General features: G+C 53.2%; 1 protein-coding gene across 3 annotated transcripts in view; it reads right to left on the reverse strand.

Moving 5' to 3' along the window:
* Positions 1–22,555, reverse strand: part of RRBP1 (ribosome binding protein 1) — a 68,112-nt gene that overhangs the window by 20,355 nt on the left and 25,202 nt on the right. For all 3 annotated transcript variants that reach the window (XM_063601142.1, XM_063601143.1, XM_063601144.1), the window contains exons 3-6: positions 8,184–8,332; positions 7,002–7,124; positions 1,783–1,935; positions 757–875 (exon numbers count right to left, since the gene is read on the reverse strand). In XM_063601142.1, coding sequence (XP_063457212.1) covers positions 757–875; positions 1,783–1,935; positions 7,002–7,124; positions 8,184–8,332 — 544 coding nt within the window. The remainder of the gene's footprint in view (positions 1–756; positions 876–1,782; positions 1,936–7,001; positions 7,125–8,183; positions 8,333–22,555) is intronic.

The raw sequence follows: 22,555 nt of genomic DNA on the forward strand, positions 1-22,555 counted from the left end.
AGGGGACAGGCAGAGGGGAAGGCAGCTGCTGGATCTCACTCCACGTCAGAGGGAGCCATAGTCAAAACAGACACTTGGCCCGGCTCCCCTCCCTGTCCAGCTCCCACACTGGACTTCCCCTGACCCGACTCCCAGACAAGGACTAAGGGTACCAGGGTGCTCTGCTGTGGTCAGCCCCTGCCTTGGTGAGAGCAGAGGCTTTCGGGATAACACAGAGCTCTGCCAAGTCCCTGCAGGACACTTCGGACCAGAGAAAGCAAAGAAACGTGCAACTAAAGACACTGCAGTGGGTTTCTCGAGGGCCGCCGCTGAGGGTGTAATGCTTAAATCAGGGAAGCAGAAGTGCGGCTGTACTTAACTCCGGAGGGGAAGTGCACCCTCCGTCCGGCCCACTTGCTGTGGGCTGCGGTGCTTCAGCAACTCAGAGACAACACTGAGATGAGAACCCCGCTAGGCAGGTGGGTGCTGGAAACCCTCCCTAGTACCAGTGCATCTGAAGCAAGGGTGTTGCAGAGCAGGAGGCTGTGCTCCAGGGCACAGTCGAGGCCCACCACCAGCCACCACAGGGACGCTGGGCCACCTGTTAGAAGACTCAGGGGCCCAGAACCCAGACGGGAGATGGAAGGTCAGGACGGCTCCGCACACATGTAGGGCCCATGCCTGGCTCTTGTGCCAGCTGCCCTGGCCGCAGCCTCGTGAAGCCTTCCTCGCTCCAGAGCCCTTGGGGAGGTGCTGAGGCAGGAAAGCTCAGCTTACTTGCTCTCCACCTGGCTCGTAGCCTGGTTCAAGGCATCCCGCAGGATGGAGTTCTCCTGCTGCAGGCGGGCCAGCTGCGTGTTGGGGCCATTCTCCAGCTGCTCCTGAAGAGTCCGGATCTGGAAAGTCACGGGCAAGGGCATCAGAGGCAGCTCAGCCTCACACACAGAACTGACTTCTGAGCAGTGGTTAGTGAAGACACAGCCCACAAAAGAAAACCCCCAAAAGCCTCCACCTTTTCCACGTGGAAGTTAAGAGGATCCCATAAAACAAGAGGCCTGAAAATTGCGAAGCTTAAGCGGCCAAGCATGACTCCCACACCCAGCGACACCTCTCTCGCTCCTCACTGCTCATGGCCTGCCCGAGGCTGAACACTCAGCCCAGGGTCTCTGACACACCCCATGAACATCTGCCTCCAAGGTCACATGGTTGACTGTTCTAAGACAAAGCACATGCACCGCCTCTAACCCCCCTGAGGAAGCCTCGATTCCTGCCCTCTGACCTCTGGCACGTCCTGAGACATGCAGCAGGGAGGAGGTCGCAGCCCACTATGAGCAGGGTGCAGGCTTCAGACTTTGACTACAGGGCCAGTCTGGGCAGCCGCCCAGTGCTGGCCTGGAGCCCCACGCTGGAGCTGTGTGATTTTCAGGCCTTAGTATTATGGGATCCTCCCAACCATGTGGAAAGAAGATAGAGCCTGCGTTTCTCTAGGTTCACATGAAGGGTGAGAACTTCACAGACAACAGGGCTGGCCATCTGAGACTAGGCTCTTTTGAAAAGTGTTCTTTAAAATGTATTTCATACCTCCCTGGCTTTTAACATTATACACACACTTGGGCTGCCAGACCCTGTCCAGCCAAATCCAACAGCCCCTGGACTCCTAAACCTGACCAGACCTTACAGACCCCTGTGGGCATCCTCAACCCCCTCCTCATGCCTCACCCTTTGGGCCTCTCTGGCTCCCTCCGTCCTGGACCGGGACTGGGTCCTGTCCCTTCCCATGTCCCCGCCAGCCACTATACCCACCTTGCCCTGCAGCTGCTGCACCTCCTTCACGTGCTCCCGGTAGCTGGCCTGCATGCGTGCCTGCACAGCCGTGATCTCCTGCTCCCGGGCCACCAGCTGCTTTTTCACTTTGGCCTCCCCGGCTGCTGCTTTGGCCTTTTCCGCTGCCATCTCCTGGGGGGAAAGTAGCAGAGAGAGGGGCTGGTAAGCCTTGCAGGGCAGGAGCCTATCAGAAGGGAGCAAGAGCATCACCCGGGCTGGGAGGCTGGAGAGCAGAGCACAGACCCCTCCTGCTGGCCGGGTTCTCGGCTAGACTCAAGCCAGCTGCAGCGGGAACGACGACAGACAACAAGGGATCCCTGGAAACCCTGCTGGCCCTGGCCGGTTGTGGGCTCAATGTCAGGCCTTGGCCACAGTGGAGGTGGCAGATGCGGCAGGAACAGCAGAGACACACGGTGCTGTCGCTGGCTCTCCAGGGCACTGGCTCGGCCCTGCTGTGATGACAACACCCCGGCTTGACTCAGTCACCAACATCCAGGCCCCTGGGACACCTACTTCTACTCAAGTGCCTTCATCAGGACTGAAAGGCGGCAAGCCCTGATGGCTAGGGTGGGGGTGGGGCCAGCTGCCAGCTCCGCCGTGGCTGGGGGTAGGGCATGGGTCTCTGCAGGCAGTCGCTCTGTCTTCCACCCAGGGGGACATCGGCTCCGATCAGTGCCAGATACCCACAGGTGAACATGGATGCCGAGTCTGGGGGGTCCGGCGTCTCCAGCAGGGACAGAGCAGGATGGGAAGGCTGGCCATGGTCTGTGTCATCCCAGAGGGATGGCCTCAACCAGAAACCATAGGGAGGCAGGGTGACAACTCAAGGAAAGGTTGACACAATGAGCCCCTGGGGTGGGGGTGTTCCCTGTCTAGCAGGCCTGGACAGACCAGCACTGATGTGATGTGAATACATATCATAAACACAGCAGGCCTGGGTGACCAGGGCACAAGCGTCCCACGAGCGTCAAGGCTGCTCCATGGGCAGTGGGCCAGGAGTGGGGAAGTCCGTCCCCTCCCCAGACCAGGACTGTAGGGAGGCCTGTCCCAAAGGCCAGAGTGTCCCTCTTGCCTGAGATGGGAAAGAACCCTGAGGAGGAGCCACTGGGTGCTGGTGCTGTTCCGTGCTCCTGGTACTCTCTGGGACCTCCTGGGACCCTTGGCCTCACTGTTCAAAGACAATCATCTTTTTGGCTCTGCGCGGGGTGAGAGGCCCACAGGAGCCTGCAGGTCTGCTTCACTGATGAGCTACAGAAGTGGGGGGCGGGAGGAGCTGACACTGCGCCCCAGCACTGTCCCATTTAATTTTCTCTGGAAGACGAGGATTACAATCCCCATCCAAGCTGAGGTCACAGAGCCTTGGAGAGGACACACTTGTCCAAGGTTGGGGAGCAGCTCTAAGAGGCAGGGGTGGGGCCCAAACCTAGGACTGTACAAGACCAAGGGGTTCCCAGAAAGGGGAGGAATGAGGACGCCTGCCCTTCTGTGTGGGCTGGGAAGCCCCTGGGGAAAGGGAGGACAGCTCAGCGGTGATTCCAGGACCCCTCCGCACTTCCTCCTCTAACACACGTGGCCCCACCGGCCCACTGCTGGCAGACAGGTGTGGTAGGGATGGCTGGAAGCCTCCAAACACCAGCAGAGAGGAGGCCGCTCTCTTTGCTGAGTTTCCCACACAACGGCCCTTCCAAGTAGATGGTCCAGCCTTGCGAAGAAACCAAAGCTCAGGGAGACCAGGCATTCCCACAGCCACATGGATGGCTGGTTGGGAAGCCACACTTGGGTCATCCTCAGCCCTCCTCTGCCACCTGGAGACACCCTTCCCAGCCCTGGGCAGGCCTTGTGCAGTTCCAAGGTCCACCCCGCTCAGGGTCTGCAGACCCCTATCTCCTGGGGGTCAGCATCCCAAGGCCGCCAGGATTCAATGGGATCTTCCCCCTCCTTTGCCTCTAGGCTTTTCAAAGAGCAGAGAAAAGTCACTTGTCCTCAGTGCAGCTGTTTAGCTCTCTATGGTTTCTTTTTCTTCAAAGAGCTCAGAGTCCCAGGGTTCCTTCTGCTTGTCAAATTCTTAATTCAGTTGCAAGAGTCAGATTTATTTTCTTGAAAAGCATTCCTGATGGTGGTGGGGGGTTCCGGCGCACAAGAAGACAAGGCTTGGCACCATCACTAGCATTGGCTCAGAAGTGACTCTCTGTCCCTACTTCTTCCAGGCGCTGTTCCCTAGGAGTAGTGGGGCCCCTCATGGTGTAAGCTTCGAGGACTGTAGAGAGCCCTCCAACCTGCTTTCCCAGCCAAGCAAGGAAGCAACCTCCACCAAGAAGGCCTGGTAACAGGAACTCCTCCCGTGACCCCACCCCCAGGTAAACCCTCTGAGGGTCCCAGAGGGCCTTGGGGCTCCTTCTGTTTCACAGCCCCATCTCCTTCTGGGCCCTAAAGCCAGAACACGGGACCAAGCCCAGGACGGGGCCAGTCCGAGGCATGGCTTCAGGACAGAGGTTCTGGTGTCCAGGAACATGACAGCTGGAATGTTTTTCCAGAAGGTTGTGCCTTCTTGGTTACATCACTGGAGCTCTGCCTGGACTCCTCAAACCCCCAAGAGATTCTCAGACAGCCAGGACAGAGTTCTCAAGGGTGTCTGAGCCCATCAACTCCTGCAGACAGTGTGTGGATTGGTCCTTGAACCCAACTCTGCTGGGACTTCGCACATTTGGGAGACCTGGATACAGCAGATGATCCAAATTTTCTTTCTCAGTGTGTCCAGATCATGCCTTCAGCATCAGACCCCAAGAAACAGAATTAATGAAAACCCTTTTCAACTATAAAAACTTCTCTACAAGGACAAAGAAAACATGTCGAAGGGACTAGAACAAAAAACATAGGTTCCATCCATCTCCCCAGCTCCTGAGGGGGATTAAGGTAAGAGGAACTGCCACACTCTCTGGAATTTACTGTCTCGTAACATTTCCCTCAGCAGTGCTGGGCAGTTGCAGTGTTACCGTAAGAATGAGGTAAACAGGCCAGGGACAGTGGCTCACAGCTGCAATCCCAGCACTTTGGGAGGCCGAGGTGGGCGGATCACCTGAGGTTGGGAGTTCGAGACCAGCCCGACCAACATGGAGAAACCCTGTCTCTACTAAAAATACAAAATTAGCCGGGTATGGTGGCGCTTGCCTGTAATTCCAGCTACTTGGGAGGCTGAGACAGGAGAATCGCTTGAACCCGGGAGGCGGAGGTTGCAGTGAGCCAAGATCGTGCCATTGCACTCCAGCCTGGGCAACAACAGTGAAACTCCAGTCTCAAAAAAAAAAAAAAAAAAAAAGAATAAGGTAAACACATCGGCTCTGCTCAGGACTCTCAACAGAGAGCACGAGCACAGGGAAGAGAAACGGCCAAAGGCATCGACTACAAACATTTAACTATTTACAAGAAGACAATGTAAAATACTCAGAAATGCCTCCAGGCTTCCCCTCAGCTGCTAGGTGTCCTGGCCCTCTCGGTGGCCACTTGATCACTGGCGGCCTGCTAGGCTGAGCCTGGTGAGACCACCAGAGTGGGTCTGCGCCGCCAGGCTTGAGGTCTGACAGGAGCCAGATGTGGCCAGGTGATGCCTAACTGTACCAATGACCTCCGTGCAGAACAGGAACATGGGAGCTCCAGAAGGCTCCTGAGGGAGGGAAACCAAATTGAGTCTTCCGGAGTAAGAAGACAATGTCCAGACATCCAAGCACGGAAGGGCATTAGAGGCCAAGGGAAGAGCAAGAGGAGAGCCCCAGAGGAGTCACGAAAGGGCACAGCCTGTCTGGGCACAGGTAGGGAAAGGGAAGAGGTGAGGCCAGAGGCAGGGTGAGTGGCTGAGCTGGGGCTTGGGGGACAGACTTAGGTCTGAAGATTAGGGGCCTCTGGCAGAGTTTGATGGGGGTCCTCACAGATCAGCATTTGGGAGCCCAACAGGACCTCTTCAGGCTTAGGGAGCACAGTGTGGGTGGGAGGGAGGCCACGCACCGTTAACCTTCTCCTCACCTAAGAGGCAAGGCCGGTGGTCTCCGAGGAGGCTGGGTACTGAATGAGGACCACAGGCTGCCCTGAGCATGCAGCCAGGGAGATATTCTACCACCCCAGCAGGGTGGAAGGCAGCATCAAAGAGCGGCCATCTAAGGTGTGTCTTCTGGTCCTGCCCATCCCCCACCCAGTGAACTTCCCATCTGGCTCAGAGCCGTGACCCTGAATTTGCGACAAAAAGTAAGGCTGCCTTACTTCCAATTCTTTGTGCTCGAGCAGACAAAGGCACCCGGAGGAAGGGCTGTAGCCCAGACACTGTTGGACAGTCCACCATCCAGGCCCTCCCCCTGCGCCCGCTGCCCGGGATGGAGAAGGCAGGGAGGCAGGGAGAGGGCAAGAGCAAGCCTGCGGTGCTGCATGGGGCAAAGACGGCTTTCAACAGGGCCTGACCAGTCCCAGAGGGCCAGGGAGCCCCTCACCCTGCCCTTCCTCCAGGAAGGCTGGGGCACCAGGGCCCACCCTCAGAAGCAGAGAGGTGGGGAAAGACCCCGGTGAATTCTGCAGTGGGAAGAACAGCCCCTATGCCATGGATCCCAACACAACCTCAACGTGCCATCAGCCCCGTCCTATGGCAGCACCAACCCACCACCGATTGCTGTTCAGAGTGCAAATGCTACGTGCCACGCCATCCGCTGATACGGGGAGCCAGGGTTTCCCTGCACATCCCTCCTCTGACATCAGAAAAAGGGAGAAGAGCAGCCCCTCCAGTCCCCTCCCCACAAGGCTTTGCATAATCCTCAAGAAAACAACCTTGAATCTACTGTGGCCACCCTCCTTTCCAGGCACAGCCCCTAGAAAGCTGGCCTGTGACTGCAGGACCTGTCTAGTGAAAGCCAGGTCTGGTCCATCCCCATCACAAACTGATGCTGCTTAACTTCCAAACCCTTGCTTCGCTTCCCTGCGTTCTTACAGCCACAAAGGAAGCCACCACGCCGTATAGCCACGAGCACTGCCAAGGGTGAGCTGCCGGCCCTTGGCTCTTTAGGCAGCAGACAAGCAGCAGTCCCTACTCAGCAGCCTGACAGCCAGCTACGTTCCAGGCAGGCCCCAGCATCTCGTAGCCCGGGATCCACCGTGGATGGGGCGGGGGTCCTCTGAGGACGGGAGAGGACAAACCATCTCCGAGCCCACTCAGGCTGTACCTTGTTGAGCTCCCTCAGTTTGCTCTTGGCGACAGCCGCATCTTCCTGCTCTGTGGCCAGCAGTTTTTCCTTCTCTTCCAGCTGGCGTTTCAGAATCGCCACAGGGTCACCCTTCTGAGTGGCCTAGAAATACCCAGAGATGCGTTAACAGAGGGGACAAATGGGACTTGGCTCATCCCCCGACCCCGGACAAGAGCAGAGGCCTGAGGGCTTGATGAAGTGGAGCAGGGGCTTCGAGTCAAGGGTTCCACTGGGACTCCAGATACTTGTGGGGAAAGGCGGCCCCGCCTCAGCCATCAGCCTGCCGGGACCCCTGACCCAGCGTGTGTTGGGACTGTCAAGGCCAAAGGCTTTGGATCCCTGGAGTGGCATTTAGGAGTGCGGTGTTGCCAGCTCCTCTGAGGGGCAGCTGGCCACCATTTCTGGCCTGGAGCCTACCCGAGCCGGGCGTGCAGCCCGTAGGCCTCTGGCTGCAGTATGGGGGCCGGGTACTCTGAGGACAGTGACCTGAGCAGAGCCAGGCCTCTCCCTGGTCATCTGAATCTCCTATGGCCACTCATACCCAGTAGAGCCCCCAGTGACGACTGACAAGCTCTCGGTGCCACTGAGACTGTGCAGGATGTGTATGGCCAGGAAGGGAGTGACCCCACTGGCCTCAGGGCACACCTGAGCATCTCTAACCACTAAATTCTCCAGCACAGTTACCCTGAACTCTGACTCCAGTGAAGGAATGTGCCACACAGCACTTCTTGGGCGCAGCTCTTGGCCAGAGGCACGAGATAGCTCAGAACTCTTAGCCTCTGAACCTGCCCCTGGCAGCACGACGGAAACCAGGGGCGCTTCTGGGCTGGGGAACCTCACAGGGCCCCACACTGTGTCCCTATACCTTCCTTTCTGCACCCTGAGCTGTGGCCACAAACTGGCTAGGCCCCAGCTCCCTAGATCCCATACCCTGCCAATACAGAGCCCTGCCCCAGCCCTAACCATCTCAGGAGCCAGGCCATGGGTGGCTTGACAGAAGCCAAAGCACCTGCGAGCGATCCCTCAGGGTGGCAGAATTCTGCCAGGAAAGAGAAGTGGAGGCTGCCCTATGAATGTCCTCTCTGTGGCAGAGGGAAGGGCGAAACCGCCCTAGCCAGCTGCAGTGGCCCCTGAGCATGGCCAGCAGGAGGGTGGGCCCACCTTGTGCCAGGTGTCCTGAATGATGCCAGCCTTCTCAGACAGGATCTCGATGAGCCGCTGGGCCTCGCCCTCGTTGAACACCATGCTCCCAACCGTGGAGACCAGCGTCTTGTAGGGGAGGTAGAGAGGGCCGTCGGCATCTGGGGGCCCTGTGCAGCAAGAGGGAAAGAGCTGAGACTTAGGCCCATAAGCCACAACACACGTGGCCACAAAGCCCATCACACCAAGAAGGTTCCGGCCACAGCCAAGAAGAGCTCTCCGACTGCTTGGGGTCAGCAGGCTGAGCATGGCGAGTCTGCTCCAGTGTCTCCTGCTCTTTCAGGACACCGAGAAACTGACTCAACGATGGGTCCCTGCGCCATCCTAACTCGCCCATAGGAAGTCCCTGCCTGGGGTGGAAGTAGAGCTCATCTTTTTTTTTTTCTACCATCAAGATGGCCTACAACAAAATTAAGCAAGGCGTACTTTTTCCATAGGCTTTTCTCCCTTCCTTTTTTTCTCGCAAATGCACTGGTCCTGTTCTCAACCTGCATGGCTCACCACGGTTCTCCCCACTGGCCGTGACTTAGCCCCGTGGCCTTGTGGGACCTGACTGGGCAGCGAATCTACCGTCCACCACACACAGACACCCAGAGCCACACTCCTGCAGCCACAGGAGGAGCACAGAAGGCAAGGAGAGGCTGCTTCCACACATCAGTGCAAACCCTATTTCCAGCTCCCTGGATGAAGCCCAGGCAGTGACAGGGTTTGGGAGAGGGAAGGCTGGCTGGGTTCTTATAGAAAGGGCCTGTCCACTCGCCAGTCCATGAGTGACTGCCTGGAGGACAGGGAGCCATCTGCCACCAAACGTCACTTCTGAAAAACTAAAACTGCCGACACCCCCCACGCCCCTCCCCACACACACGGTTTTGTTCTCATTGGGGCTTGAATGCAGCCTCGGAAGCAAGAAAGGGTGAACCAAGATGCCACGCCTGAGTGCCTGGACTCTTCCACAGCTGAATGACAGCACTAAAAATGAGCCAAATCAGAGAGCGGACCGGCCTACAGCAGCCCCTCAGCTGAGCCCACCTTGGGAGGACAAAGGAGAGGGCTGGTTTCCATAGCAACCCTCAATTCTCTGGCTTGTCACAATATTTTCACTCACTAGTCATAATATTTTCATTACAAGTCAAAGCATTTGGCACGATACCTTAATGAGGGGAACGTGGGATGTGGGCGAGCTGGTTGCTATGAGCACCTTTATTTTATAACTTCTTACCCTGGTGAGGCTCGGGAGTTTAAAAATAACCATGTTGACACCAAAGGCCTAAGAGGTCATGGGTGCCACGAAAACAGGTCCTGGCAAAAGCATGCCCCTTCAACCTTCTTTTTACTGAAATACGTGTATGTACATAAAGTAATTTTAATGCACACACGAGAAAATTCTAACCCAAAAGCCAAAAGAAAATAAAAACATGCATGGCTCACTCTCGGGAGAAACCCCCGTGTTAGTTCACATTTCGGTTCCCAGCCTTCCTGTCTTCCCCCTCAGCCTGCAGGTGCGTGTCTACTGCCACCACTTTCCAGGAGACAGAGGTCACTTCTTTCAAAGACACCTCTGTAGTTACAGACTGGGCAGGGCAGCTGCTTCAGCCGGCGTCTAGCTGCTGGCTGCAAGGACATTTCCCCCTCCTGACTCAGAAAAGTGTCCTGCGCCGTCCGATGTGCTGGGCACCAGCCACATGTGGCTACTGGGCACCTGCAACGTGGCTGGCCTGACTCGAGATGTGCTACGAGTGGAAAGTACACGTGGAATTTAGAAGATTTGGTATGAGAAAAAAAGAATGTGAGGTATCTGTAATAATTTTATATATGGATTGTATGTTGAAATAACATTTTGGATAAACTGGGTCAAACAAAATGTATCGTTAACATTCAGTCCATTTGTTTCTTGCTGGCCTTTTTAAATGTGGCTGAGGACATTTACATCACATCCATGGCTCACACGTGTGTGGCTCACATTCTGTTTCTCCTGGACTGGCTGGCCTATTCCTTTCCAGAACCGGGGACCCCCAAAGTGCCCCCTGCTGAATTCCTGGCAGCCCCTGGTCCTACAGAGGTTCCAGAGTCACCCAAGAGCTCTGGCCTCTCTTGAACTCTCTCCTTAAAGACCACCCTTCCAGGCCCCACAGCCCCTACTGCACTGCCGGGTGGGGAAACATCTGGATAAGGCAGCTGGATGGCACGCGCTCTAGGACGCCGCTTCCTGCACAGGGGCACCGTGGCCACATGCTCACCCGCTGCAGGCTCAGTCCACAGAGTGCTCCCGAGAGTGTTCTTGGAGCGGCATTCTCATAAATCTTTATTAAAACTTTCTAACGTAATTCCATTCTATTAGATATTTTAACAGAAAAATAAAAACTTGCAACACGTGAAACAAACGCAAAGCTGCGTACAGCAAAATGTTAACGCTCTCCTCTGCCACCTCTCATGGCCCCCCAGAAACTTCCACAGCCTTTGCCACACTCATACAAACACTACCTTTTATACTGTTTTTAGAGAGCTATAACTTTACAAATCATTTTTCATTAAATCTTTTAGGTAAAAACTGTGCTGTCTCAATTGTCCCCAAATCAAGGGCAGCACAACTGAAAGAAAAAAGGAAAGCCCTCAGAAGCAGAGGCAGGATTTCTGGGCCTCCACATGAGTTGCATTTAAATAACGTACTAACGGGAGCCTAAGGCGTGCCCAGCACATCACTTAGGGCTCCAGCAAATACTTGAAGATACCAGTAATCTTCCGAATTGTGAAATCTTAACGCACTAAACTAAGTCTCTCAGACTCAACACCTAGTCTGTGAAATCACAGACTTCAAAAGGCCCAGGGTGCAGTGAATGCTGGAAAAGCTCGGCTCCCTGAGGGCTTGCTCCTGTGGCTAACACTTTGCCCATCTTGGTGGGTATGAAATACCAGGAAGGGACAGGCCAGGAGGCCTGGGGAGTGACCAGGGAGCAGGAGACCCAAGAGTAGAGACGCAGGCCAGTGTCTCACTTTGATGGATAATCCGGACCTCTGCCTGGCAGGGGACACAGCAACACCCCAGGGGCCAGGCCCTGCAGGAATGGGACAGGTACTGTGACAAATAACCACACAGGCCTGGGCTCAGGGGGGTGGCCTCTCCTGAGCTGGGTGGCCCTGGGCACGGCACTTCACCTCCAGGTGATGGCTGCAATGGGGCAATCTGAGCCAGAACCCTCAAAGCCACAGGCCTGCCCAAGAGCCTGGAAACGAGATTTTTAAGTGCTATCTTCTCATCTTTACTGCTGACAGCTAACTCAATAAAAAACAAATAAATGAATGAAACCACTGTACAGATGAACAAACACATCCGTGGGCCACGTCCAGTCTGCAGGTCACCTCTGTCCTTGGGCAGTGGGGCACCAAGGTCAGAGCAAGGCCTCTGGGACCAGGTGGCCTGGAGTCGAATCCCAGTTCAGCTCCTTCCCACCTGTGTCCTTGGACAAGTGGCTTAACCTTCCTTTGCTTCTGTTTCCTTGCCTACAAAATGGGGATGATCATTGTTCCCCTCACAGCGTGGCTGGAAACAGTAAGCTGCAACGTGCTTGGAACCATGCCTGGTGCAGGGTAACGCACAGCAAAATAAATCAGCATGGCCGGCCTTCAAGCAGCTCACAGCAGCTCAGATAACGCACCTCACACCCCAAATTTCAAAATGACTCTCCCTTCTGCGACCACGCTGGGAGGCTCAGGCACCTAAAATTAAACTCATCTGGCAAAGAGGCACTTAGTGTTCTCTCTCACTGTCAACTGTGGTGTCCTTGGATGAGGCTTTTCTCTCTGTATAATTTCCAGGATCCCCCATGGCCAGGGCTCAGGCATAGGAGGAGGATCTCAGCCCTAAGTGGCCTCATGAGACTCAGCGGCCAGCCCCCCACAACAGCTGCTGGAGCACCCCTGCACTGTGCACACCTGGCTCTCTCAGTCCACGGGGAGGGTATCAGAACCACTCCAGGAACTGCCGCCTGAGCCCTGGCAACAGCTGGTGGTTAATAGGAGGGGATTATCGCCTCGGCCCTGGGATGGGCCCCACAAAAGGCTCCAGCTCAGCTCTAGCTGCTGCTACAGGTGCCCAGCAGCCCTGATCAGGGCAGGCAGGGCCAGGTGGTCTCTAGACACAAAGTATGTACCACCTGCATACCCAGCAGTCCGTAAATTGCTGGGCCTGGAAAGTTAAGTTATAGGTTGGGCTGTGGCCAACAGAGGCAGAGGACACAGGGCCATAAGGCAGAAGAGTGACACAAGGGGGACCTGGAGAATGGTTGTGGCAGCAATGCCGAGAAAGGCTTTAAGGCCTTGGGCCAAGCATAGCTGGGTAAGGACACGGTGAGGGGCTTTGGGCCCTAGTGTGTCAGACTTGCACCCGAGGTTGGACTAGGTCCAAGTCTTCATAGGCCCTGGGAATCTGGATTTTATTCTGTAGGCAACAAGCGATGCCTAGAAAGGAGCGTTTGAATTTGAGAAAAAGATTTCAGGATGCCCAGGGGGATGCGGCTGGAAGCAGGCAGACCAGCTGGCCTGGACCCTGGACCTAAGAGCCTATCCCCGCTGGGTCCTAAGAGCCCAGGACCAGGATCCGGGCCCGAGTATTCAGGAAGCTGAGCTGGTGGGAGAGAGGCCCAGGTGTCAACCCAGGGACTCTGGCAATGGAACCTGAAACAGCATGGACTTGAGGGCTTGGGGAAGAACTCCATTGGCAAAAACTCTCATTTCCTAAGAGATTGTCCAGATCAGTTCTGAGGGTGCCTCCCTCAGACACACACATGTAGTCTGAATAGCTGCTGCCTCCGGGCCTGCACAGGGGTGACTCCAGACAGTGCAGACCAAGGCACCCAGCATGGCTGCCCAAGCCAGATTGCAATCTTGGCGTGCCTTCCATGCTCTGCAGTCCCCAGTCACCCGACCCAAACTCAGGTCTGCTGTAAGAAGGTGAAGACCCTGGGGCCCCAGGAAAGGGCTCCCACATGCCTCCTGGAAGCCCAGCACCACGCAAGCAGTCATCAGCCTCTGCAGACCAAGATTCAGAGGCTGAGGACAAGCTCCCCATTCCTGCTGACCCAAAGTCCAGGGCATCTCTGTCTCTCTCAACCTGAGGAGCCGGCTCCCTTCAGGGTCCCACCCCGAGGTGGGACGCAAGACGCTCTCTAGGGAGGAGCTCCGGCCAACATCACTGCTGGCCTCTAACTGCTCGTTCCTGGACTGTGGCCGTGAAGGCTCCTCCTGAGCCTGTGGGGGAAGTGAGCTTTATGAGACCCTGGAGGAAATGAAGATCTACCAAATGCTCCTGGAGGCAAACCGCGACTCCTGCTCTCACTCATTGCTCATCTGCCCACAGCTGAGGCAGGCCCTGGGCAGTGCACAAACAGTGGACTCCAGGCCCAGCTCAGGCCACAGAGCCCGGCCTTGCCCAAGCGCTGGTCAGTGCTCCTGACAGGAAGCAGGCCAAGGAGGCGCAGCTGCACTTGACCCCAAATGCCATGAACGGTCACATCCGCAGCTTTAAGGGCAATGGAGCTCAGTACAAATAATGTCATGAACAACCCAATTCAGGGCCTTTCAATCAGTCCTTTTCCTTTAGTTGGAGAAAAACGTAATCGGCTACAAACTTGGGGACTGGTATATTTAATGGTATCTAATGGAATTTAAAATATCCTATAGATTGAAGAACTGTTTTCCTCTTTAAAGTTTTGTTTTTTTCCTCCAAATTTCAACAAAACCAATTTTATACCTGGAGTTAAAAAAAACCCACATCACCATATTTTTAAAAGAACGACAATTCCTGGAGGACCTCTGGGCAAGGCCCTTCCCAAGGCACACAGGCTGGCCCAAGGAGGATACGGTTTAAACAGCAATTAGGACTCTACCTAATGCCTGCAGAAAACGGCAGGGGATTTTTAATCCCAGGCTGTCTGACCACAGCCGTCTGGGGGCAGTGACCGGAGTCCCAGCCTCAACATGTTTTCAAGTGGCTGAAAAGAGATTTCTGGAAGAGTGTCATCTAGCAGCTTCTCACACTGATACTTGGCTCGCTTCCCTAGGGGATGTTTTTGTTCTTCTTTAAAAAAAGAAGAAGAAAAGAAAAAGTTGGGTTTGAAGAACTTCCACAGAAAGTGAATAAAGGCTCATAAGCCCCAGAGAGTTTTCTTCAGAGCTTCAGACCCTGAGAAACTGAGTTAAGTTCAAAAGAAAAAGTATCTGACTTGATCTCCGTGTACACCTCTCTGTGCAACTGCCGGCGAGAAGGGCACAGGGGCACCTGCCGGGCAGGGCGGGGGCCTCGGGAGGGGCTGCCCACACCGGCCGCTCTGCCATCTGCTGGTCATGTGCATGACTTCTGGGAAGTCTGAGCTTTGCTTTCTGCTTTTGTCAAACAGGTAAAAATTCAAATCCACCTTAGAGAATTGCACGAGGGACAAAGGCATGGAAACCAGCCTCCTAAACTGCACATCTGAACAAACACCTGGCTGGGGAGAGCAGTGGCGTCACACCTGCTGTGCTAAGCAGCGCTGGGTCTGGAGCACAGCAGGCTACACATGGGGAGGACAGGCGTGGGTGGGTGGGTGGGTGAGGAGCTAGGAGCAAGGGGTGTTCCCATCACGAAGTCAAATTGTTTAAGATGAGGGCCCTGCTACCCTAGACACCTTGAATACCGTTTCCTGGGGGCTTGACAACTCTTCCCCATACCCCCTGACCTGTGACCCCAGCCCCATTAGATTGCAGAACACGACTTGGGATTTTAGGTTACATTTCCTATTGTAGGGGTAGAATGGGGGCTCAGCGAGACTGCACATGACACGGAGCTCACAGGCCCCCTCCCACCACGGCACTGCCAGGCTCCAGAATGTGGGAACTGCCTTTAACTTCCCACCTTACCTCAGTTCATGAATGCCTCCCAGACGCCTGTGTGCTAGGGCTGGGACACGCACTGGCCTCCTTCTGGAGGCCTCAGAAGAGCTGGCACTACCTTTCCTCATTCCAGACCCCAAAAGGAGCAACGTGCTCCTTGCTGCTCCTCAGAGGACACAGGGCTGCCTCAAAACACCCAGAAGGATGAGAGTTCCATCAGCTTTGATATAATGAGGGCCTGTTTATTTGACTTAGCGACACATAATGGAGTTTTTGTTTCTTCTCCATAAAAAAAAAAAAAAAAAGTTATAGAAAAACTGGAAAATGCAGAAGGGTGAAAGGAAGATACTAACATTTACCCATAATCCTACCTCCCAAAGGTGGCCTCTTTTTCCCACATGGACTTATCTGACAACGTGGCAAGAATGGGCCTCTGAAATGCCTGTTTCTGAGTGTTTGCCACCTCATGGAGGTTGGGTGGGTTCTCCTGGGCCATGACACAATGGTCTCTCTGGCCACAGAGTAAAACTGGCTTGCATCAGCAGGCTGGGGAAAGAGGGCCCCGCAGAAAGCAGGCCCACAGCCAAGACAGAAGAGCCATGCCCCCAGGGTTACCCACCCCCGTCCATTAGGCAGAAAGGTCACAGGTCCTTGGGTGAGCTCCAGACTCCCCAAGAGTGCAACAAGTACCCTGCATCCCCGCATCCCCTGAGTGATGTGCTAGCAGAGGTAATGAGGAAACACCTGTTTCCAACCAGCAGCAACAATGAGTGAAGCAAGCTCCAGTTAAAAGCACACTGTTCTGGAGCTCATGCTAACTGTGGGGTCTTCAGAATGTACATATGTACTTCCTCAGTCTACGCCCACACTGTAGGATCCAGACTTGATTCCAGGTGCTGGGTGGGACAGCTCTCCTGCCAGTGTAACACCCAGATGGTGATTAGTACAAGATCAGTGCAGCCCAGGGTGGGAGGCAAACCAGCATAATCCTGCAAACAAAGACTCAATCTGAGGATAAAAATAGATTTTTTTAAAAACCAACACCACTGCCGACACACACGTCTTGTGTTAGAAACTTGACTTTCCTAATAGACACTGTGCATAAGTGCTCAGTTAACTATCGGAGAACAAACCAGCTAAAGCCTGGACACGTGCGTCAGCTGACAGTACCCGGAACACGGGGAAGCTTCCATTCTGGGGAATTTCCACTTCTCGAGGATCCCATCAATTTCCTCCTCTCCAAACATTTAGTAAAGAATTTGTGCCTTTCATTTCCAAAGAAAGAGGCTTTCTCCTTATCCCACGTCTGGGTTTATAATGCTCCCTGCTCCCCAAACTTCCTGAAGTTAGAATCATTCCCAGAGTAGCACAGCAGCACCGTGTGAGGAGTGCTGAGTCAGAAAACAAATCTTGTGGGCCTCTCATCGTAAATTGTGAAACGTTTCTGGAAAGCAATGCAGCACTGTCTTCCTAAATTAAAAACGTACCCACCTTTTGACTTGACAATTACTTATCCAGGACTTTATTTTGTAGAGACACACAACAGTGTATGTACATCATTGCAGCATTAATTTTAGCTGCAAAATAGCTGCACACTACTTAAATGTCATTTAAATAAATTACAATACAGTCATGCTAGGGAATATTATGCAGCTGAATGTGGCAGTTACGCAGGTGCAATACGGAAAGATGTCACCAACACACTGTTAAGCAGACAGCAGTGTACACTGTAGCTCCCGTTTGTGGGTGCCCATGTGAAGAGCACAATGAATTTGCCCCCCCGCCCCTCCATCCCCGGGAAGCGGATGGTGATTGGGATGGAGCAAAAAGACTTTCTATTTTCACCTTCCATGCCTCCATACTGTGAATTTTGTTTGCTGGAAACACATATTTATGTAATAATAAATTGTAAAAGGCAAGGATTAGGAAGGCAGGTGTTCTCTGTCAAATACAGCCATGGACAAGTGGTAAAAACCTGCTGCAGGGCCCCCATCTGCTCTTGGAGGAAAATCAGAGCAGAAGTTCTGGAAGAGCTCCAGCCTGGGTCTGCAAAAGCATGTCCTGGGCCTACCACTCCTGCCGGGTCTCCCTCTGGGGCACCTGTCAGCAGGGGGCCCTGCTGGACCAACCAGGTAACAGGTAGGGCTAGGAAGACTGAAGAAGCAATTCAAGTCTCTGGTGGAGCCCAGCTCCAGTACTGGTTTTGCTGCTAATCTGTCCTGTGCTATGGGCCAGCCACAGCCTCTGTGCAACACCAACACAGGTCTGCACAGACCGGCCAGTGATCCAAGAGGCCACCTCCTTTCAGATGGTCCTGTTTAGAGCACTGCTGTGCAAAACTTTCTGCTCTGGCTGAGATGATCTGTCTCTGCACTGTGTAAGGGGAGCCACTAGCCACATGTGACTAGTAGGCACTTGGAATGTGGTTAGTGTGACTGAGGAATGGAATCTTTAATTTTATTTACTTCTGACTGATTTAGGTGATAATTTAAATGCTCCCATGTGACCAGTGCCTCCCACATGGGACAGCACAGCCCTAGGTCCTACACCTCCCCTGCCCAAGTCAAGGCCTCCTGGACTCATGGGAGGAGTTCCCGTCCTGGCCTGCTCCACACCGGTGATCTAGAACCCACTGCCAAGCACCTCCCAGATCCCCGCAGCACAGCCCTCATGCCACCTCACCCCTCCCACCCAACACACTCACACCCACAGGTCCCTGTGTTTCTAGATGCCCAGGGCCAGTCAGCCCACCTGGAGTTCTGCCTACAGTTGCCTCAGGTTGGGCACACATGACCCCCAGAGAAGCTGGAGTGGGCAGGCCCCAGACTGACAGGAAGCTCAGCCCCAGCAGAGGGGCAACGAGGCGCAAGGTGGCCAGTGGGGGCCGCCGCAGCCTTTCCAACAAAGGGAGGAACCCACGGTCTAACGTGTCTCATCCGGGCTTGCTCACCGGGCAACATGGTCACAGCCGCCAATGTTAAGTGGAAATCCAAATAATTCTGGAACATGAAAACTCCACATATAAGACGTAGCAAGGGTGAAACCAATTCCACAAGCCACTGGTGAAAACCCATGCTGTGGACTCACAGATTTCTGCCTCATACCCTCGGGCACCACAGCTCATGGCTAACTGAAAACCAAGAAAATCATCCGAGGGCACAGAGACAAGGTGGGAAATCACTGCAAGTGATGAAGTGTGCCCGGAGCAGAGAAGGGCCTTTGCAAGGCAAAACGGCCAAGCATCCAGAGAGCGCCACCGACAACTGACTGCAGTGGTGGGAATTCTGCCAGATGCAGCGACATGCCCACCGCGCTCAGCGCGCCCTCGGGCTCTCCCCTGTGTTCGTGTTATTTGTGTGTGGGAAAAGCAGACTAACTGTGAGGAGAGGTACACACTTCACTGAGCCCACCCAGGGCCTCTGTCCTTTACAGTCAGAGCTGCAAAGCAGCTGGGAGCTATGCAGACAGACCTTCTTGCACACGCCACCTGGCAGTGGCTTAGGGGTTGGGCCGCCCACCCATGCTGTTAGTAAGAAGATGGTAGCCACAAATGAATCAAGAAATGTCCTTGGAGCCCGTCAGCTGCAAAGAGCAGAAAATACGTTTGCTAAAGAATAAGCAGACTGTGACAGAGTCCAGATGAGACCAATACATACAGATCACACGCCAAGAACAGCCTGGCCCTGGCCAGGCGCGGTGGCTCACGCCTATAATCCCAGCACTTTGGGAGGCCGAGGCGGGTGAATCACCTGAGGTCAGGAGTTCAAGACCAGCTGCCAACATGGTGAAACCCCATCTCTACTAAAAATACAAAAATCAGCTGGGCGTGGTGGTGGGTGCCTGTAATCCCAGCTACTTGGGAGGCTGAGGCAGGAGAATTGCTTAAACCCAAGAGGCAGAGGTTGCAGTGAGCCGAGATCGTGCCATTACATGCCAGCCTGGGTGACAGAGCGAGACTCCATCTCAAAAAAAAAAAAAAAAAAAAAGAACAGCCTCCTGGTCCCAAGGTGGACAGAAAGAGCCACACATACATGCCTCACAACCCCCAGCCACCAAAGACCAATGTTGATGGGGACATTAATATCAGATACCCACCAGCACAGACTAGAGAAAAGCACACTGCACAGTTAAACAGTAATGCACGAACCCATTTTTGTCTGTTTTGGTTTGATAATGGCCATGCAGGGTCTGACCACTGCACTAAAGGACACAACAAAAGGACAGGGCTCTCCACCCCAATCGCTACCCGCGCAGACTGGTGTGGGCCGTCCACGTAACATAGACTCGACCTCCTCACATCCCAGGGCCGGCACCCTCCCTTCACAGTCTCCCTGTAGGAGAGCCTTTGTCATTCCAGGACTCAAACGTCCCCTACATCCTGGGTGTGACCCCATCATGGAACTGGTGGCAGCAGGTGCTGAGTGTGAAGCATCTTAAGCCAGAGTCCTAAATGCTTCTTCTTGTACAGATGCTGCTCCCCCAGTGAGAAAATCTCTACCTGGGACCACGCAACTCCAGACACATTAAGAACTTACGGGTTTTCTGTGGATAAACTTGGAGGCTTACCAATATGCACTACTGATTCTGTGGAAAAGAAGTAGACTGAATACATTGCTTGTTAACTGGGATTTCAAATACCTTGAATTTCGGGCCTTACCACTCAATCACGTGTGCGTTTGCTAGTGACTCCCTTCCATGTTCATAAATGCCTCCTTTCATCTGTCCTAAGCTTTTGCTGCTTGAGCATCATGGAATCAGGGAGGGTCTCTTCACTGTGGCTGGAGCTCTGGACCCATCACCAAGTCCACACTCCCCTATCAACAATCCTGGGTGACTCCATAGCCTGTGCCATTATATAAACCACCCTCAGCCCCTAAGGTCTGTCCACTGTGGCTCTCGGGTCCTTCTCTGCACTTCACCCCCGAACTACTGAGATGAACCCACAGGCAGAGGCCTGCGGTGCTGAGCTATGTCCAGAGACAGCACGCAGGAGCAGGAGTTCCAGTGGCCCCTGCCTTCCAGGGATCTTTCTCAGTTGTTTTAACATCTGGAATTAAGGAAGTATCATTATTCCTTTATTTTTCACAATGGCAAAGAGAGTATTTAAGATAATATATCAAGACCCAACTTTATCTCCCTAAAATAATTTCTGAAGGGCACTATATCAGGAAGGTTTTAATAGGAAATTCTTTGCTTCATCAGTTCGTTGGAATTCCTGTCCCAGTAGCATTAATGAAGGTTTTCCAAAGGGCGTTCCCAGCTCCAGGGGGCGCTGTCACAAACACAAGATCTAGGGTCTTCAGCGTTGCTTTTTGACTTGTATTTTTTTCTTTCTTTTTAACATTTCTTATAGAAACCAGGTCTCACTATGTTGCCCAGGCTGGAACTCCTGGGCTCAAGTGATCTTCCCACCTCGGTCTCCCAGGGGCTGAGGATAACAGGAGTGGGCCACAACGCCCAGCTGCTTTTTGACTTTTGAAGAGAAAACTACTACTACATTGAAGAAAAAAATCAGAAAGGAATTGTACTGTATTTCCTACAGTTACGGTTTATCTTGTTATCACTCATTTAATGTCTCTTGAGGCATCTAAAGAATTTGGCACCCGACTTCTCCAATGAAAAGTCACACTGTGACCACGTGACCATGTCTTTGCAGGTTACTATGGGATCTTCACAGGCATCACTGTTAGTGGCTGCACTGTGTCTGGGTGAGCCGCATGCACCGAGGCCCTTGGGGTGGTCCGAGGGACACCCCAGCCACTCACCCACAGACTTGGCTGCCACAGTTTACACTGTTTCCTGAGGGGAGTCCAGGAGAAGAAGAAAAACTACTCGCCCCTTTGAGGCTCTTGATACATTTCACAAAATTGCTTTTCAAAATGGTCACACAATTTACAATGCCAGCATTTAAAAATATACATTATATATTTATATTAACAGTTTTTAAATAAAGCTTATTTGCTTTAATGTGAGTTTTCAAAACTGCTAAATGATGATGTCTCCTGGATCCTGACTGGCCCCACATGTGGGACGTGGGACCCACAGCATCAGCAGCTCCCAGGAACTGCTTAGAAATGCAGAATCTCAGGCCCCACCTGGGAGCTGCTGAGTCACAAGATCCTGGGTGATTCATCTGCATACCAAAGTTTAAGAAGCACTTCAGGAGGGGACGTCTCCAGGATCCTCACGGTGTCTAGGGAGTGGCCCAAATCCACCGCAGATGGCCCTGAAGATGCCTTTGTACATCAACCATGGGAAAACAGGCCTGAGATTCCTCAGTGCTAATTCAAGAAACGAAAATACAAAGTCCAAGAAAGAACTTTCCCCATGTTTTCCAGACTGCCGACACTGTGAAGAAGAAAGAAACCACCTTGCGGGCGGCATGTTGGTGGCACGTGTGGCCCTGTCTCTGCCTCCTCCTTGTGGTTGCGCAGCCCTGCGTGGCTGTGTGTCAAGCTCCCCCATGTCAGCCTTGGTGACTTCTTCTCATGACAATGTCAGAGTGGCCATCTTCCACCATCTGGGCTAACCCATATTCATTTCTTTTCAAATTAAATCTATTTCATCCAAACCTTAAATTTTTATAGAGGCAAGTGCTTGGCGGGTCTAAGAAGACTTTTCCAAATTATGAATATATGAACACACTGCCCTAGATCATCTGCTGAACGTTTCCTTCCCTACTGCAATATGATGCTTCTCTCATTCAAGTTCTCAGTCAGTTTCAGAGCCTTCTATTCCCCTACTTGTAATTACAACAGTTGGGAGACGTTCACACATTGACAGGACTGGCCTTCTAAAATCCACTGTAAAAAAATCTATTCAATTATTCTTACCTATTTTTCCCTCAGATAGGACTTTTGGAATAATCCGTCAAGTTAGGGGGAAAATCTTCTCAAGAAAGTTTGGCTGGAATAATGGTAGACCACTAAATTAACTTGAAAATTACTATCCTTTCATTGATAATATTTCATCTTCTTCTCCTGGAATATGGGTTTTGTTTTCTTGGTTCCAACTTTATCACCCCACTCAAGCTGTTGTGTTACGTTCACAGAGGTCACACGTAGGTCTCATCCCTAACAAGGTTCTTTATTACCTGCAAATTAGAACAATTTTGTCTTCCTTTCCAATATTATCATCACACTTCTGTTTCATATCTCGTTTCAAATGTCTAAAACCACACGAAATAACAATGACCATGGGATGCAGGAAGCTGTGGACATGCCTGATGTGGAAGAACCAAGTAAAAGCTGATTCTCAGCTCCATCCCCAGCTTTGAATCAAGTGGAACATCATGTTAAAGAAAGGGCAGTGCGTCGCCTGCCAGCCTCTGGAAGTAGGGCTGAGGCCAGAGCGTCTGGGTTTTCAAAGGGCTTTCGAGGCCACCTGATCTGGGCTGGGCAGCTGGTCCCTGGCTTCCCACAGGAGCCTACAGCTGCTCACAGGGGACAGGGCCTCTCACACGGAGCAGG

The sequence above is a fragment of the Pan paniscus genome, chromosome 21 (assembly GCF_029289425.2).
Source record: "Pan paniscus chromosome 21, NHGRI_mPanPan1-v2.0_pri, whole genome shotgun sequence".
Lineage (NCBI taxonomy): Eukaryota > Metazoa > Chordata > Mammalia > Primates > Hominidae > Pan > Pan paniscus.